The sequence below is a fragment of the Capricornis sumatraensis genome, chromosome 9 (genome assembly GCF_032405125.1).
Source record: "Capricornis sumatraensis isolate serow.1 chromosome 9, serow.2, whole genome shotgun sequence".
In the NCBI taxonomy this organism is placed as follows: Eukaryota; Metazoa; Chordata; class Mammalia; order Artiodactyla; family Bovidae; genus Capricornis; species Capricornis sumatraensis.
The window spans coordinates 93,175,706-93,195,905 of NC_091077.1; the positions used below are offsets into that span (position 1 = coordinate 93,175,706).

Sequence of the window (20,200 nt, forward strand, 5' to 3'; positions counted from 1 at the left end):
GGTTAAGATTCTGTGCTTTCAGTGCAGGGGGTATCCCTGGTCTAGGAACTAAGATCCCACATGCTGTGCAGCATAGCCAAAAAGTAAAACAAAAATGAATAAGTAAAATAAAATCCCAATTAAAAAAAGAGTATCTGCAAAAATAATATTATTTTTTCCTAAGATAGATTACCAAACCACCAAGAGTCTGTAGTGTTTACATTATGATATTATTTCATCATTTTCTTCAAATAACAAAACATAAAAGTGGACCCATAGACCAATGGAACAGAATTGAGAACCCAGAAATAAACTCTTGCATATGTAGCCAACCAGTATTTGACAAGGGAACCAAGAATACTCATTGGGTAAAGGATTAAATAAATGGTGTTGGGAAGAGTAGATAAAACATGCAAAAGAATGAAACTGTACCTTATCTTACAACACATACAAATATTAACTCAAAATGGATTAAACTTAAACCTAAGACCTGGAACCGTAAAACTCCTAGATAGTGAAAAAGTTCCCTAATGTTGTTCTCAGCAATGATTTTTTGGATATAATACCGAAAGCAAAAATTAATAAGTGGGACTACATCAAACTGCGATTCCCTGGTGGCTCAGATGGTAAAGCGTCTGCCTGCAATGCAGGAGACTCGGGTTCGATCCCCGGGTTGGGAAGATTACCCTGGAGAAGGAAATGGCAAGCCACTCCAGTACTCTTGCCTAGAAAATTCCATGGATGGAAGGAGCCTGGTGGGCTACAGTCCATGGGGTCGCAAAGAGTCGGACATGACTGAGCGACTTCACTTTCACTTTCACATCAAACTGCAAAGCTAATGCACAGCAAAAGAAACTATCCACCAAAAAAAAAAATCTTTGATAGGGAGAAAATACTTGCAAACCATATACTTAGTAAGAAATCAATATCCAAAATACTTAAAGGACTCATACAACTCCATAACAATAAAAACAAAATCCGATTAAACCATGGGGAGAGGACCTGAAGAGACATTTTTCCAAAGAAGACATACAGATAGCCAACAGGTACATGAAAAGATGCTCAAGATCACTAGTCATCAGAGAAATCCAAACCCAAAACACAAAGAGATATCACCTTACCCTTGGCTATCATCAAAAAGGCAACAGATAACAAGCACTGGTGATGATGTAGAGAAAAGGGAACCCATGTGCACTGTTGGTAGGAATATAAATTGGTACGACAGACACTGTAGCAAATGCTAAGGTTCCACAAAAAAGTTGAAAAATAGAAAATCCGTCAGCAATTCTACTTCTAGATATATATCTAAAGGAAATGAAAATAAGATATCAAAGAGATATCTGCACTTCTGTATTTATTGCAGCATTAATCACAATAGCCATACTAAGTGTCCATTTATGAATGAATGTGGTTAGCTGCTCAGTCATGCCCAATTCTTTGTGACCCCATGAACTAGAGCCCGCCAGGATTCTCTGTCCATAGAATTTTCCGGCAAGAATACTAGACTGGGTTGCCATTTCATACTCCATACGAATGAATGGATAAAGAATATGTGAGATTGAGATACCTAAAATGGAAGGAATACTAATCAGTCATGAGAAAGAAGAAAATCCTGCAATTCGCAACAACATGGATGGACCTTGAAGGCATTACACAAGTGAAATAAGTCACATGGTCAAAGAAAGACAGATACATATGGTAATACTTATAATGTGAAATCAAAAAAAAAAACTGAACTCAAAGAAACAAAGAATATAAGGTGGTTACCAGGGGATGGTGGATGGAGAAGATACTGGTCAAAGGGTACAAATTTCCAGTTAGAAGATTTATAATTTCTGGGGGCCTAATGTACAGCATTGCGATTTTAGAAATTATAACGCATTATTTACTTGAAAATTGCTAAGAAAGCAAATCTTAAGTGTTCTCACCATACAAAAGTAATCGTAATTATGTGGACATTACTGTGGCAATCGTTTTGAAATATTAAGGGTACAAGTCAACACACTGTACATCTTAAAGTTACAAAATGCTGTATGTCAATTATATCTCAATAAGGCTGGGGGAAAAAAAGGACTAGTGTATATACAAGGTCTGCTTAAGATACCTCTTTGAATGAGCAGAGTGCGGGATAGTTTAGAGGAAAGTGAAAAAACAATGACAACACTAAAGTAGATCTGAGCACACAGAGCATTCACAGCAGTGTTCTTAATGGAATGAGCTAGATCCGTCCTGTTCTTTTAGGTAATAGAGCACAATCATAGAGTCAGGACACCACAGTCAGACAGACTATGCTGGCTTCACGTTGTAACCTTGACCAAAGTTACTGAATATCTCTATGTCTTAGTTTTCTCACTACACAATAGAGCTAAATAATGTTACCTACCTTGCTGGGTGGTTAGAATGAAATAAAATCTTGTAGTGTCCAACCCGATAAATGTGGAGCTATTGTTACTTAAGAGAATGTCTAGGGTTTCAGGCAAAATATCAAAGACTTGGTGAATAAACACACAGACATATAGAAAAGATAATATATAACCCACTCAAGCCAATCTAGATTCTATTCACATAGGAATATAAATTATTACAGATTTCAAATTATTTATAATTATTTATACATTATTATTTTGCTAGTCTCAAACTGTATTTCTTTAATAAATAAAAATTTGGTCATTGGGCTAAATATTAATGGAAACCATGACTGCTCTCTGTTACAGCCTTAGCAGCAGTTAACTCATTTAGCTTTCTTCCTTTTACCTTGTGTAGCTTAGAAACCTTCAATATGCTAGCTGCTAAATGCCTTGCCTATGGCAGGTACTCAAGAAGGCTGAACTGAACTGATTTTCAGGCAGCCCACTAGAACAGTGCTGTTGGAAATTTCTTTTACAGAGACAAAGCATTTAATTTTACACTTTAAAGCCCAATACCATGATGGTAAAGAACACGGGTCTTGAAGACATAAAACATAAAGACCTACATGTGAATCCTGACTTGGTGCAAAGGACCAAAAGCAAGTTAATCTTTCTAAGCTTCTCTCGTTGTTTATGAAGTTGGGATATTAAGCAAAGGGATGTGCTTATTACAGTGTTTGGCACAAGGAAAACATTCACTTAACAAGTGATTTATATCAAAATTCACATAAAGCAGCTTGAGAAAGTTCAGTGCATTTGGACTTTTGGAAACAGCTTCAAATTTTGGTGTTAAAGCCAACACACATAGTTCTCTCTTATGAATGGAAAACACTTCACTACCAGCCCTAAAGACTCCATAGCAACTTACACATATTTTTAATCATTTTTAGCACATATAAAATTTTCATATTGAAAGCACTTTGCAAGTAACCAGAAATTTTTTGAGAGAACATAAAAATTATAGAAAATAAGTGTACTTGTAAAAATGTATTTAAAATTTATGTGATAATTAAAATGAAGATTTATTTACTTTGAGTAAAACTGCAATGTTCCTAAATGAACTGACTTTGTATTCTGCTGTGACCTTAACTTGGGTGACGCATCTCTGTTCTGTGATGTGGTAGTTTCCCAAAGAAAATAAATATTCTAAGAGAAAACATTAAATTATTTGAAAATTCATATATCATGTTCATATAATATATTCATATATCAGAGCAATTTGGTATCCTGGTATCTTATTAAGGAAGGTATGAAAAATACAGTGAGCTATGTAAATTTTATGAAGTGATTATAAATTAAAAAACAGCAAGTAACCAAATGATAATTCTTAAATAATTATTAATAAAAATACAGTTTAGGAATATGTTTAGAAATATATCTCAGCATTCTATGTAAAAGCATGAGTAATCATAATTTTCAAAATAATCATATTTTCAACCTTAATTTTTCTTCACTGGTAAGAAACTAAAATGACAAGAAAAATGTATTATATTATAACAGATTCTTTCTTCCTTTATCTTTTGATTAAAATTAAGAATCTTCAAATCCTCTTTCACTGTATATATTCTTATAGGAACAACATCAGAGGAACTTTTAAAATCAGCTATAGTCAATGCTAGCTTCCACAACCAATTGTAAGATACAATTTTATAATTAGCATTTCATAATAGGTTTGTATTGAAATCGGCTGACTAAAATGTCAGAATTTTAAACTTTCAATTTTAATTAGTGAAAATGTCAAGAAATCTTCAACAATTTTCTTTACTTAAAGCTTCAGCCTTGGAAGATACAATGAGTTAAATGTTTCATCCAGTAATTTACGTGATTAGAAAACTGAAAGTCTTACTGGTAATATTTCTGACTTACATTCCAATATCTTTAACAATTTAATGACAGGAAAGAAAACACTTCTATTACTATACTTAGAGAAAAAGAAAAGCGTAAAAGAAATGTGAAGTGGAAAATTTTACAACATTTATTTTCTGATTTATTTTCAAGTTTGCAATTAAGTTTAACCAAATAGAAAAGTTAGAAAAGTAAAGATTTTAAAAGGTTTAAGTTAAACCAAACAGAAATTTAAAAAAAATCACTAACCCAAAGCATGCACTGTTCCTCTATGCTTGCTGGAGTTCTTGCTTGTTTTAACCACACGGACAGCACTTTCTTTGAACTGCAGCTCACAAAAATTTTCAAGAAATTTTGCCATTTCTTCTGTAACAGTATCCAGGTAAGTTTCTTTAATGAATTTCACTGTTGAGGATGGAGCTAAAATTTCATGTAGTGTGTTAAAATCCTCTTTTATCATTGAGTATAACTTAAGCATTGTACCTTGGTATCTATCAGCCATTATGTCTAAATTTGATTCTCTGCTAAAAGAAGGAAAACAGTTCTGCAGAAGTTTAGTCAACAATTTATTCTGTATGCTTTGGTACTTGCTTGTAACTTCTGATTCTGGATAAAGAAATAAGAGTTGCTGTATGCACTGATTTTTCAACAAAATTTTTTGCTGTGAATTGTTTATTTCATTGTGGCTTTGCAATTTGTTCACTAAGAAGCGTCGAAGATGTAGTCTTATATCATCCCATACAGACTTTACATCCATTGAGGAGTGATCTTCAACAGAGTGAAGAGAAGTCCTAGAGAGGAAATGGAAAGATGCTCCACTTACAGTGGATGGGAATGAAACACTGCTCTGGCAGGAGAGGTCCCAAAGAAAATTCAATACCATTTCTTCTTGATTTTGTTCATTCTTCAACAAATCTCGCTAATAAAAGTAAATCATAATGTTAGAAATGTGATTATAAGAGTAGAAGGATAAAATGATTTCTACAGTTATACAGAATTTCATAATTCATTTCAAGAATCAATACTATGATTTAAAAAAAAATTTTTTTTGCCTTTGAAATTTAATCCGTTCAGACATTTTAGAATATTAGCTTTGTAGTCTGTTAAGTTTTGTAAAGCCCAGATGATGAGCAAATTTTTCAATTAGATTTCTAGACACACAGTTTTTTCTTCATTGTTATCCATTCCTGATATAACCTGAGCTGTATGGAAGCATTAGCTTAAAAATTCTAAATAAAAATATATAGTAAAATATCAACTGAAATGTACCCCCAAGTCAAAATAAATTCAAGATGACACCCCTAATTAATACCTAGTAGATAATTTTCATGCCTGAATGAGTATACTTATTATTATAAAACCCCAAATGAACATAGAGAATGGACACCTTCAAACAAAGTATTATGCCTAGGGCTTACTAATAGCTGCCATCCTGAGAAATATAGTTTAATACATTTGAAGATTTTAACTTTCATTTAAATTTCTTTTTGAGTCACGTTAAGAAAGGTTTTACTTTGGAAATTAGACTGAGAATATTTCAGTTCTCTCCAAAGAAATAACTAACTCAAAATGAGAAAAAAAATACACTCAGAATTGTTCTTCAAAAGGTATGAAAAAAATTTTTTTACACTTTCTGTGTTAACTGACAGAAACAATTATAGGTGTAATTAAGAATAGAAAAGGAACAAAAAAATTACTTTCTGTTTGGACTTGGAATTAAATGCACAAATTCTCTTTACACGCTGACTCTCCTAATGTCTATTTCAGGTCATAGAGACATTAGTTTATATCCTCTAAGTAGCAACAAGCTGCTTTTTTTTTTTTTTAATGGAAGCAAGGTTCAAGCAGTCTAAAATCATTCCAGCTTTGAAATTTCTTATTGATAAAGGTAACACAGGTATTATTTGTGACTCAGAATCATGAACAACTCTGAGACAAATTCTAGGGCACTCTCTTTCTCAGTGATTCTAAGCGCTGGGATGTCTAATTTGATGTTCTATCTGTAATAAATAATAATACCTAATATCCGTATAGCAGTTATTATATAAAAAGCACTTTTCTCTAGAGTCTCTGACTTATTCATAAGGAAAACTCTGTGATGCAGATACTTAAGACCCCAATTTACAGAAAAGGACACTAAAGTGCAGCATGTTTAAGTTACTTTCCAAATGTCACACACAACAGAGCGCGGAACCAAGAATGGATGCCTGGTTCCATTCCCCTCATCCACGTTCTTTCCATCCACACTCTAGAGAACCAAAAAGTAAATGGACTTTTCTGAAGCTCTGCTTTCTCTCTTTCTTCTATTTAGTTCTTTTTGATACTTTCTGGAAAATAAATGTCCTTAGACAGGAGTCCAGAACACCAGCATTATGGTAAATTCTATAGAGAAAAACTGGTCTTCTTAGTGTCTCAACTGTGGGTTTCTTTAAATCAGTCAATTACTGTAAATACTTGATCAAGCAAACATTTAAAGAATAATAGATTAGAGAGGTTTAAAACATATGGTAGGTATTAATTGCTTAAATTTTGAAAATGACTTTACAGAACAGCCATAATAAGAACCTCTGTTCCTTGTTTAAACAGTTAAATAATTAATAAACAAAAACATTTTATACGGAAAAAAATTGAGGTATGAAAAAATACTGTCAAGATTGACACTTTCTGCATGTAAAAATTTGATAAGGTCGTATTAATCTGGATCTGTTTTAATAGTGTGGTTCTGTTCTCAAAATAACATGATCAATTATGTTAAAAAACAAAAAAAACTAGGTCTGGAAGGGGCCTACCAGTCTAATGAATTTGAGCAAAAACTAAGGCGGCCTTTGCCCTGCAGTGCATAGAGAATGACTTATGTGTGACAGATTAAAAGATAATTAAAAGCTTTTGCTTTTAATTAAATGAGAAAGCATTATTACATCAATATTAATGAAATTCACTACACATGGCTCTTAATAGAAATTAAAGGAATAACTATATCCATATTTATTCTTCAAGGCTCCACCTTCAAGAGATAATGGGTGAGAGGATTTTCTTAAAAGAATAAGCCTTCAGGGCACATAATCTTCCTTTCTCTTCCTTTTATTACTCTGTAAACATTAAAGAGACATCTGCAATAGTAATAACAGCCAGAAATTATTTTCATCTGATTCTGTCATCCTAAGCCATCTACAACCTCAAGATATTTTCCACATCTGCCTGAGTCAAGGTTTGATGTTTAGACAAAAACAGTGCCCTTTCCCCACCTCCGTACATTAAATTAAAACCATAGCTACAGAAATCTGCTTTCTAACAATTGTGCTATTTCCCTAGGAAACTGATTTTGCAAGCTAGCTGCCTTTGTAGATGTAAGTAAAATAAAATAAGTATTCTTATTGAAGGCTATGAAAACCTCTCTAACATAGAAAGTGGTCAGTATCCAAGAGTGACCAATGTAATAATATTCCATCAATTAACAGTGGTCTTGTAGAAATTGCTGCCTCAACTGAAAAGAATTAGATATGCCTGCAGGTTGGGAATGAATGGAGTGGTGAACAAGGCTCCTTAACAGATACAATCAATGCTGATCTTACTGTGCTTAACAATGAGCCCAGGAAAATGAGTAGTTGTGAAGGGACACAAAATGTAATAAATACCAAATTTTCTGATGGACAATTGTGGTATATTTCAATACATTTTGTGATGTTGATATGGCAAATATCATACCACAAGTCACCCAGGAATCATAATGCTTAATGCCCACTTATATAAACTTCACTTTATGATAAAAATCACAGTAGAAAATAAAAACACATAGCTCACTGGATTCCACTACAGACAGAGAAGTAAAACAAAACACAAACCCTCGATATGACAGGCTAATATGGTCAATGAAATAAATATTTATATATGGAAACTGGATGAAATGTAGTCCAGGTTCACCCACCCCACTCCACCATTAAAACAAAGATTATATATATTTTTACCAGTATTTTGAGAAAGTTTATCAAATCTCCATGGGGAATGGACGGTGACTTGGATGAATTGTAATTATAATTATTTAGCCATTCAAAACAGTCAGTCGTCGTTCGCAGCTGTACATCTGGACACTGTTTGTTAACTTCAGACTGTATTTCTTTAATGCAATGTTCTATGCTATATAAAAGAAAAGAAAAAAACTATTTTGGTAGGAAGTAGGTAATGGAGCTGTCACATAATATCATAGGGTCCTCAAATGCTTATATGCAGTACCTGGTGACACACAATTTACAAAATTTATAAAACATCCATATAATATAAAAATAGTAACAGGAAAACTGTATATTTTCATTCATAATTGAAAACTGGAAGTTCAAGTTTTCTGACAGTTTCATTTCAAATGCAATAGAGGAAACATATCTAGCTACTAATAGATTAATTAGAAATTCACCTGTGTTAAAAAAAAAAATCCAAAATACACTAGAGACTGCATGTTAAAAAAATACAACTGGAAGAAAATGAAACAAAAGTTTAATAACAATTATCTTTGAGTGATGAAAATTTGGTGTTTTTAATTTTACTTTTCTGTATTTTCCAAAATTTTTGAAAGCATAAGATGAAACTCTTCATTTACAAGTAAATACATAAACGAAGAGAGAAAACATGCCGAATTGCATCTACCAATACACACGTTTTAAAAATTCCATTAGAAGTATCTTCAGCTCTGAAACTAAAAAGATATGTTAATTTTCATTTACAAATCTGCATTAATTATTATAAATCTTGTGATGACCATAAGCATAATGTCATTTGTGGAGCCACATGGATATGACATATTACTACCACCTGATGGCAGCAGATCTAAACTGCAAGAAAGCTTACGAACAGGAAAGTTATTTTGAAGCTGAATCCCTTCACCTCAACCAGTTATGCATTTGCTTCTTAACAGTATAAAGAAACATCTGTACCAAAAAAGTTGCTACTGCTTTGAAAATATCATTGCTGTTCATTATAAACACGTGATAGAAACATTTTGAACCCAAGCTCTGATAATTAAAATCGATATCATATGAAATTCTTTTCTTCAAAATGTACAAGGTATTGCGTGCATATAAAACATACACTGTAAAATTCTAAGGAAAGCTTTTCAGGAGACTTCTGAGCACGAGTGAATTCAAACCCGAATTACTTTGAAACAAATACATTCTGAGAATCAAAAGCCTTTCATGAAAACAAAGAACTTACAAGAAAAAAAACAGCTCCTTAGGCCACAGGCCATTCAGTTTTCTGATGAGACAGGCTTATTCAGGAATACCACTTCTACGTCTGGCACAAGACCGGCATATATTTTCTACATTTATGTATGCACCTCTCTGAACTGAGAACACGACGCCCTAAGCTCACACCTTGACTCCAGGGACAGGTTATCCAAGTTTTTTTACTATAGCATCCTCCTGTGTCTTATTCAGTGAAACCTAATAGATTGCAGCAATGTGAACTAGACAGGCTCAGCCGCTAGTCTACCTAAATCTATTTCAATCAAGATTCAGCTTTTAGGCTAATCTCTAACATCTGAATCTGGGTAGAGGCCAATAACTACAACTTATAAATAGAGTAAAGCCTTCAGAGAGCTAGATTTCAGTAATTTGTTCAAACACTGACAAAAGGGTTGAGCAGTTGCATTTCAGAGGACCTCCCTCACTGATACAAACTGAAGTCAGCTGAGCTGACTTTTAAAATCATTTGCCACAAATTTTAAGGTGAAAGAATTCATCTCTACCTGATTTTGTTTTTAGTTAGCTGTATATCATATCTGTACCTGATTTTGTTTTTAGTTAGCTGTATATCATATCTGTACCTGATTTTGTTTTTAGTTGCCTGTATAACGTGTCATTGTGCCATTCACCACTGTCTGTACATCTTGCTAAAGTCTTGAGATTTATTGCCTAATTATTATAGAAATGAATATTTTCAAAATTTAAGATGAATGTCAGTTTGTAATGTAACTTGGCAATTTTTTCTTCTTTAATGTCAAAAATAATTTAAAAATTCATTTTCAACACCTAAAAGGTAACATTATTTTTCATATATGTTATGAAGATGGTAATAGAGATGGTAATCTTGGCTGGGATGAGGTCTATATATCAATAGACTTAAATGATGCAAGATCTTCATCTAGTTTTTCAGAAATAACATGACACTTGTCTTTATTTTGGTTTAAGCTGGTTTTAGAAAAGGCATAGGAACCAGAGATGAAATTGCCAACATCCGCTGGATGATCAAAAAAGTAAGAGAGTTCCAGAAAAACATCTATTTCTGCTTTATCGACTATGACAAAGCCTTGGACTATGTGGATCACCACAAACTGTGGAAAATTCTGAAAGAGATGGGAATACCAGACCACCTGACCTGCCTCCTGAGAAATCTGTATGCAGGTCAAGAAGCAACAGTTAGAACTGGACATGGAACAACAGATTGGTTCCAAATAGGAAAAGGAGTACATCAAGGCTGTATATTGTCACCCTGCTTATTTAACTTATACGCAGAGTACATCATGAGAAACACTGGGCTGGAGGAAGCACAAGCTGGAATCAAGATTGCCGGGAGAAATATCAAGAACCTCAGATATGCAGATGATACCACCCTTATGGCAGAAAGTGAAGAAGAACTAAAGAGCCTCTTGATAAGAGTGAAAAAGTTGGCTTAAAGCTCAACATTCAGAAAACGAAGATCATGGCATCCGGTCCCATCACTTCATGGCAAATAGATGGGGAAACAGTGTCAGACTTTATTTTTTTAGGCTCCAAAATCACTGCAGATGGTGACTGCAGCCATGATAGTCAAAGACGCTTACTCCTTGGAAGGAAAGTTATGACCAACCTAAACAGCATATTAAAAAGCAGAGATATTACTTTGTCAACAAAGATCCTTCTACTCAAGGCTATGATTTTTCCAGTGGTCGTGTATGGATGTGAGAGTTGGACTGTGAAGAAGGCTGAGTGCCGAAGAATTGATGCTTTTGAACTGTGGTGTTTGAGAAGACTCTTGAGAGTCCCTTGGACTGCAAGGAGATCCAACCAGTCCATCCTAAAGGAGATCAGTCCTGGGTGTTCATTGGAAGGACTGATGCTAAAGCTGAAACTCCAATACTTTAGCCACCTGATGCGAAGAGCTGACTCATTTGAAAAGACCCTGATGCTGGGAAAGATTGAAGGCAGGAGGAGAAGGGGATAACAGAGGATGAGATGGCTGGATGGCATCACTGACTCAATGGACATGAGTTTGAGTAAACTCCAGGAGTTGGTGATGGACAGGGAGGCCTGGTGTGCTGCGGTCCATGGGATCACGAAGAGTCGGACACAACTGAGCAACTGAACTGAACTGAAGTTGTTTTCTGCTTAAGTTGCTTCTAATTGTCTTTAGAAACAAGGTCAGTTGTGAGATTATAACCAAGGTAATTCAGCAAATAGAAATCCAATTAACACATTTGTTGATCAAAAATGTCAGAAGTCTAATGTCGATGTAGAATCTCTGTCCTAAATAGTTTAAATTCCCAAATGTACACCATTAGCTGGTTTAGCAAAGACTTTCTAAAAGCATATTCCTAACTTTATTTGTAATATTAAAAGCACTGAAAATATCCTAAATGCCCACCAGTAGAGAGAATGGTTAAATAATTACATTTATCCCATGAAACACAGTCATGAAAATGAACTAGAAATACACTTATCAACATGGATGAATCTAACAAAAGTAAGGTTTATGGGAAAAAAGGTACAAATGAATACAAACCATGCCATGTGATCATACACAGTGTTCAGGATTATAATCATACATAGTAAAAGTATAAAGAAATGTGCTAGAGAACGGAGCACAATCTATAAAAATGTTGAATCACTGTGTGATACACCTGAAACAAATAAAGAATTTTAAATCAACTCTACTTTAATACTAAATACATGAAGTGAAGTCGCTCAGTGGTGTCTGACTCTTTGCGACCCCGTCCATGGGATCCTCCAGGCAAGAGTACTGGAGTGGGTTGCCATTCCCTTCTCCAGGAGATCTTCCCAACCCAGGGATTGAACCTGGGTCTCCCGCATTGTAGGCAGACGCTTTACCGTTTGAGCCACCAGGGTAAGTCTTACATACATAAGTCTTACATCTTAAATACATACTTATATACATGCATTTTAAAAGAAAAAAGAAATGTGCTGGAATGATCAATATCACCAAATGCAGGGTGGGGATGGGAGTGGGGTGAGACTGGGGAAATGCACAGAAGTTTCAGCTGTAGAGGTAAGGTTTTATTCCTTATACTACATCATGAGCACAGGAATGTTTATCACAGTATTCTCTATGCCTCTTCATATGTCTCAACACTTCCTAATAAATCTGAACCCCAATGTGCTTTAATTATAATGACTCTGAATTATCCAAGTTAATGATGTGTGCAAGCGGATACATTACTGAGCGGCTGTGTATAAATCAATTTATAAACCATTTCTAAGATGCAACATACAGCATGCTTTTTTTTTAAAGGATATAATTTTCTCATTCAACATTCAATCCTAGGTTCCTTGAGTGGGAAAATTACTTGTTGAATGAAAGCATATCCGATAAACATTAACTGAATCCTGAATATGTGGCAGGTACTGTGATATATGCTAAGGACCTAAACATGAATAAGACATGGTCCCATCTCTAAAGGAATTCTTTCTAGTGAGAGAGATAGGCCTGTAAATGAAGAACTACACTCAGTAAGACTTGATAAGAGGTGTGTGTACGAAGTGCTGAGTAGGGGAAATACATAGGGGGTAAGTCACTCAGTGTGCCTCGGGGGGGTGGGGGGGTGCAGAAAAGGCTTCTTCCTGTAGAAAAGGAGATTATATGCGGGGATTTGATGCTCTAAGAAAACTAACCAAATCACTGTGCTTAGAAGTCCCTGATACTGACCCCTGAGATTTCAGTGCTGATCATCTAATCTCACGGCTGGGTCACTTTAAAACTCTATTTATTTGGACAATAAAAAACATGAAGTTATTATTATTATTATTTTGGTCACAACCATGTTTACACATGTAAGTATGTGTGTATGTATATATGCACTATTTTACTTCAAAAGGATAAAGATGTTCTGTAACTAGACATCACTAAACAATAACTGCACAAGAGCTGATTAACATTGGGGGTGGTGCGGTTGAGGACAGGGAGAGGAACTGAGAAAAAGAGAATAATTATAATCGTGGTGCTTAAGCTTACTGTAAAAACTCTTTCAGGATTTAATACTCATAGTCTTTATTATTCAGTCACACAAAAAAGTTCAAAGGGGAAAAAAAAATATGTTCTACCAGTAAAAATTATTAGAACTTCTTCAATATAAAGGTTTTAGAGGACACAGAGGTGTGCTTTCATAGAAGGGTGGGAATTTTTATTTTTTAGAGCAGGGTAGAGGTGCCATGGCAGAGATTCAAGACTGTATCTACAATATGGAAAATGGAAACATTAAAAAGCTTTTTTAAGCTTTTACATGTTTGTTGCTCTTGTTTATACTTTTTACCAACATAAATTCAGTCTAAGGAAAAGGTTTTTTCAATACTATGATATATTTAAAAACACCAAGAACTAGATGTGAAGTAAATAAGAATTTTCTGGCTTTTAGATAAACCTAGCTCATCTAAGGAGATTAATAAAATTCCTCAGAATTAACAGGTAATTAATAGGGAAGAGACTGATAAACCGTAAGTCAGCCATGAAATGAAAACTTACTTTCCTGAGACAAAGATACTTTTAGATCGTTTCTTAAAAGGCTGAGAAAAGAATTTATAAGACAACTATTTCAATGCAATGTAGCAAATTTATATATTTTTGCTAAGTTATTTTCTGTTTCAGATACGTTTCAGTTCTTTCAAAAGTTTTAACTGTACTCTCAGGGAAAAAAACATCCTTGATCCCAAATCCTATTAACAACACTCTCCTTAAATCTTCTCAAATGAATCTTCCCCTTTCCATTCCTATTGTGAAAGAAGGGGCTCAGGACCTTATCATCTCTCATCTGGACTATATAAATAGCCTCCCAAGAGTCCCATCTATTGTCAATCCACCTTTTGTTCAGAGTTATTCTCACCAGTCCTCACCACAAATGTTTACAGAGGCTTTAGAATGGTCCAGATTGCTTCAGCAAAGTTCAGACCAGTGTAGGGCAAGCGCCCATCTAAAAAAATCTAATGCACTTTCAAAAGAGTCAACCACTTGTGAAATACCCTCCAACTTCCATTCAATGGTGGGGTAGTCCTGGCATTGCTGGAGTGAGCCTGGCATCATATACCATATACCATAAGACTTGGGATCCCTTCCCATAATGTAAATAGGAGCTCCATGGAAGTGGCACAGGGCTCTGTTAACAATATAAAGAACATTTCCCAGAAATGTTCTACAGCTGTATTAGGACATGGCAGTTTAACATCCATGACAAGCAAGAGTAAGTTAATGGGCTTTTCTTTTTTATCTATGGAGGTTTCCCAGCTTTCATATTTTAGCATAGTTACTAAAGTCAGAATGTGACTTATCCCAGTGAAACCACACAAACTGAAAACCGGAGAAAAAGTGAGAAATCTGCACCAGCATTTACTTTGGGATGATTGCCTTGGTTCTCTTCCTGAGAAAGAGAAAAGAGAAAAGAGAAAGAGAACATATATAATAATGAAAATCAGACTGTATCAGGAACACATCTAGTCTACATCTTTATCTTCTTTGCCCAGATACATGCAGTCACTAAGCCAGTCAGATTTGACTGCAAGTTACAAACTGAGGGTTTAATTAATACGTATGGCCACACTGTGAGGAGGCAAGACATAGAGTTTTATACACTGCTTATAGGAGAGAAGACAGCGGAAGGCCTGCTCAAGAACAATCTTATCACAGCTAATTATACAACGTCTAAGAAACCATCACATAACCTTTCCTAAGGAAGGAAGGACACACATATGCATGTGTGTGTGCAGTAACAGCAGAAAGACTACAAATAATGTAAATGCTTATCAAGAGGGAATTGACTTAGTATACGAAGAAATTTTTAAAAATACATTTAAAAAAATCTAAGTAAAGTACACACACAAATCCCATCTGTGTAAAAAGGAGAATATATTTTTGGGTGCACATGTCTATATATAAAAAACATTTCTGGATAGTTCTACAATAATTCATTGGTGTAAGTTACCTCTGAGGAACAAGACGAGGAGGGTCAGAGGAGTTAGAAAACTTCCTCATTTCTACCCTTCCATACACACCTTTTCCTTGTATTTGTCTTTCTCTACTGTCTGCAATTCTTCCTGAGTACGCATCATTTTATAATGTAAACTATTTACCAGAAGAGAAAACTAGCACTTGATGATAGCTTCTTGTATCCCATTCCACTCATCTAACGTCACACTAGCTAAAGCAGACACTGCTGCTGCTGCTAAGTCACTTCAGTCGTGTCCGACTCTGTGCAACCCCATAGATGGCAGCCCACTAGGCTCCTCTGTTCCTGGGATTCTCCAGGCAAGAATACTGGAATGGCACAGTAGATGTCTAACCTCTAGCCTACTTTGTGCCAGGACTGTTTTAGGCAATGAGAATACAGTGCAGAACAGTTAGCCTTTAAAGCAAAAATAAAGGCGATAACAAGACCAGCTTTCAGGCTCCCCAACTCAACTTCTTTCCAAGTCCCATAAGACGATATTCCTAGTCATAATTCTAGAATAAAGACTGATTAGCAAAAGCTGTGGCGTTAGTGATCCTTTTAAAACAAGGTGTTTACTTTGCTAAATCCTTGACGAGGCCCTTTTCCAGGGAAAGCTGTTGGGGTTGAGTTAGCTCTCGAGGCATTAGTCATTGGCAGGAAAGAGGGGCCAGCCACAAAAGCTACATCTCCTTACCAGGGCCCAGTCTCCTTCTAGCTTTCCCTCCCCTGTGCTTGTCCTCATAGCTGAGCTGGCTTCACCGGGCACCTCTGGTTGGCATCTCAGGGCTGGGGGTTACTTCCCCCTCGACCATTAACTCTGACCCTCCCTGTGGAAGAGTGGCCTACTATTGCTGGCTCAACCTCCTTATCAAGTCTGCATTTTTAGTACAATATTATTCACACTTTTGCTATGAAAACAGCTTATAGACAAGAAGACACTTACTTCCTTTTCCTTATTTCCCATGGAAAGATAATACAATAATATTTCTTATTGGAATATCCTAAACGGTGATTCTTTATTGTCTTAGGCCTGTTTGGCTAAAAGTAAGTAAAGCTAACTCACCTAAAAGTAAAGATTATACTTTTAAAACCTGTTGAACACCTAAAATGTATGCATTACCTGAAAGAATCTCTTAATGACCATCTGATAGAGCTACTGATCCCACATTTCATGCTACTTATCTCAGTCTCCTGAAGCAGAGGTCTAATGAAAGCTTTGAGGGCATACAATACAGGACTCTGGAGAAAGAAGTTGGAACATCCTAGACTTTAAATAATGGAGCTAATAGTGACAGATCATGATGAGAAGAAAATGGTCTAATATGCCACCTTGAAACAGAGAGCATGGTTAAATTTATAGAAACCATCTATCCAGTGTTCTGCCACAATATAAAGTTAACACCCTCCCCTACCACTCTGACCCTACCTCTCCTGGATCAAGACCAGTGATATTATCCACAGGAGTACTTCTTGTTCTTTCTTAGATTTAAAAAAAAAGGGGGGGGGGAGGGGAGTAACCCTGCACAGTGCCAGCAAAACTTATATCCTGAGGTACACACAAATATTGTCTATAGTTAAGAAACAGAAAGGCAAAAGAAACTCTTAATGATATATCTATCAACTGAACATTAAGAGGAGAAAAATCAGTCATGATGTATTGTAAGCCCAAGGCATTGTAATGCCTCAATATTGTGTTAAGCTAAATTATTATTATTATTAACTTATTAGAGTTCTGTTCAGCTCAAAAAAGATGTTAGTGCTACGTGTGGTTTTTAGTTACTGGGGTGAGTCTGTGGATACAGCATTCACAGTATCCCTCTTTGGCAGGTTATTTACCTTCCTGCTACCAACGCTGATATGTGTTAGAAGCAAGTGATTCACCGTCACTGATTTCCACTGTCAGACCTAAGAGTCACCTAGCTCTGACTTGAATGCAAATGAGGATGTGAAAGTGAAAATGGTCTGGGAGAATGACAGCCTCTCTTGAAGGGCAGGTGAAGGTTCAGTGACCTCTGGGCATTCTAGTCCATTCTGGTGAATCACTGCTTTGGGAAGCAAAACACCCTGTGGCTCATAAAACCTGATGATATTAAGAAGAGGGAAGGAATTCACACTTAGAATTCAGGGTCACTGCTAGAAACACAACTTTAAAAATTCAAGAGTAAGGAAAAATACCATATTTAAAAATGAATTACTAATGTTTTCTTCTTTAAAAGTATTGGGAAAAGCCATATCATATGGATGTTCATTACTTATTCAGTGTACACCATTGAGAGATAAATAGAACTGTTAGAATACAAAAATGCCAAGGGTAATTCAACTACTGCAATGTAAGTGTGGCATAACTGATTCGTCATGACATACAATTTTCTAAAAGCTATTCTGTTAGGAGGCAATAAATGAGTGCATAAATGATTTACACTCTTCTGAAACGTGGTTATTATTCAGTATTTTATTTTTTAAAAATATATACACCCTATACTATTATGTTTATTCTCTAGAGTATAATAAAAACATAATTGAATTTGATGAAAAATAGACTCGATTCTAAATGTAGCACACGGCACGTACAGCTCTCCCTATTTTATCCCCCATGAAGATCAATGGTCACTTGAGGTGGTTTTACTCTAGGTTTGTTTTAATATATGGGCAATAAAATATTTTTAATTTAAAAATTATATCTGTATACTCCATGTCATATTTTCTTTTTAATACTAACATCTGAATTTTGACCTAAACGACAATTTATGATGGCAAAGCACAATATTTTAATCATTGTTTTACTTCTCAATATGATTTCTTATTGACCAGGTAGGACAGGAAATAACTGTAGATGGTTTAGCAAATAAAAATGAAACTGTCTATGATAAAAGCATCAGAGCTCAGTGACTTGGTTTTGTTTCTAATCTCTTATTTTGTCTTTTTTTTTGGCCATGCCCTGCGGCAGGTGGGATCTTGGTTCTCTGACCAGGGATGGAACCCATGCCTCTTGAGGTGGAAGTGTAGTCTTAACCACTGGACCACAAGGGAAGTCCCTCAGCGATTTGTTCTGATGGAGCCGCAAGGCCATTATGAACAAAGAAAGTCACTTTTTAGAAAATATTTAAATTTTGTTTTAATATAATCATCTCTCTCGATATATGTATAACTGAATCACTTTGCCATATACCTGAAACTATCACAATGTTGTAAATCAACTGTACTTCAATTAAAAAACTTTTCTTAATATCAGTTGCTGAAAAAAAAATTCTCTAGAATAAGGATGTGACTTATTAATCTATTTAAGCTCATACTCATTTCATTTATAAGTTCCTTTGGGTGAGAAACTGTGTCAATCAATATACACATATATAATATTGAATATATAAATTAGATAAATACATAATTATACTGAAGTTTAATATAGTGATTTTATATTCACATATATAATATAAATTATAATACATATTCTCTATAGTGTGATTAGGTCACATATACATGCTTTTTTAAAAATGATATATTACGCTTTTTAAGATATATATACTTATATGGGTATGTATGTATATACATATAAATTAATGGTAGTTACAAATTAAAAATAAGAAGCTTAATTCTCCCTGTTGAAAATAAGGGAAAAGGTTTCCCTCTCCTTCTTTTTCTTATTTACCTTAGAAACTGCAAATGTAAGTACTTTTTCATCTCTCTGAAATGTATCCCTTGGAAGACTAGATAGATCTTTTGTCAGCTTTCTCAGCCAGGACTGTCTTTCTCAAAAAACTAGGAGCCATCCTTTCAAAACACAAACACCAAAGGAGATAACTATCTCCCTGTGTCTGTGAAAAGGAGCAGCCTAATGTCAGTGGGTGCCTTGATTCAATCTGCAAAACTGTTTCTTATCATAAAGACATGAGAAGTTTGCTTCTCTTCAGGATGATGCCAACTAGCTTACACAGGTGCTTTTTAACCATGGTGAAGTTAGGATGAACCACGTGTGAAGAACTGTGCTGTCAATTCTATTTGAAGGCTGGTTATGAAACAGGAAGGAAGGAGGCAGGGCACAACCATTAAAAGAATGATAACAACCATTAAGAGAAACAGGGGACCACAAAGACCTGCTGGAAACTGCTAGGCCCGAGATGGTGGAAGATTCGACTTCAGTAGACCTTGAGCCTCATTATGTGTTTATTGTAATATATAAGCACACACTGAAAGATTCACCCATGGGCACCATGACAGTTCCGAGGTGACCGTAGAGACCAAAAAGTGGGTGGTGGCCCAATACTTGGAAATATCTACCCCTTCCTCAAAATACTTGTAATGATCCTCCCACTCATTAGCCTAAGAAATTACCCAGCCCGTAAAAGTGAACTACCTCATGTATCAAGGCTGCGTATGCCTTCTGAGAGACCCCACGCTGCCTATGGAGGGTCTATCTCTCTAAATAAACCTGCTTTCACTTTACTACGGCTCACTCTTGAATTCTTTCCTACACGAAGCCGAGGATTCTCACTTGGTGGGCTGTCCCAAGGACTTGGAACTCTCTGGGGACCGGGGACATGACTATCCTCCTGCACCCCATTTTTTCCTACAACAGATATTGTTTCTCATGAAAATATGTATTACATGTAATGGGTGTACCTGCTGCTGCTGCTGCTAAGTCACTTCAGTCGTGTCCGACTCTGTGCGACCCCACAGACGGCAGCCCACCAGGCTCCCCCGTCCCTGGGTTTCTCCAGGCAAGAACACTGGAGTGGGTTGCCATTTCCTCCTCCAATGCATGAAAGTGAAAAGTGAAAGTGAAGTCGCTCAG

General features: G+C 35.5%; 1 protein-coding gene and 1 non-coding gene across 2 annotated transcripts in view; one reads left to right on the plus strand and one right to left on the minus strand.

Annotated features, from left to right (window-relative positions):
• Positions 1-20,200, minus strand: part of KIAA0825 (KIAA0825 ortholog) — a 395,065-nt gene that overhangs the window by 344,087 nt on the left and 30,778 nt on the right. The window contains exons 3-4 of the mRNA XM_068980982.1: positions 8,198-8,366; positions 4,482-5,151 (exon numbers count right to left, since the gene is read on the minus strand). Of these exons, the coding sequence (XP_068837083.1) occupies positions 4,482-5,151; positions 8,198-8,366 (839 nt within the window). The remainder of the gene's footprint in view (positions 1-4,481; positions 5,152-8,197; positions 8,367-20,200) is intronic.
• On the plus strand, positions 588-659 carry TRNAC-GCA (transfer RNA cysteine (anticodon GCA)). Its single transcript has one exon. It is a non-coding gene; the product is annotated as a tRNA-Cys (tRNA).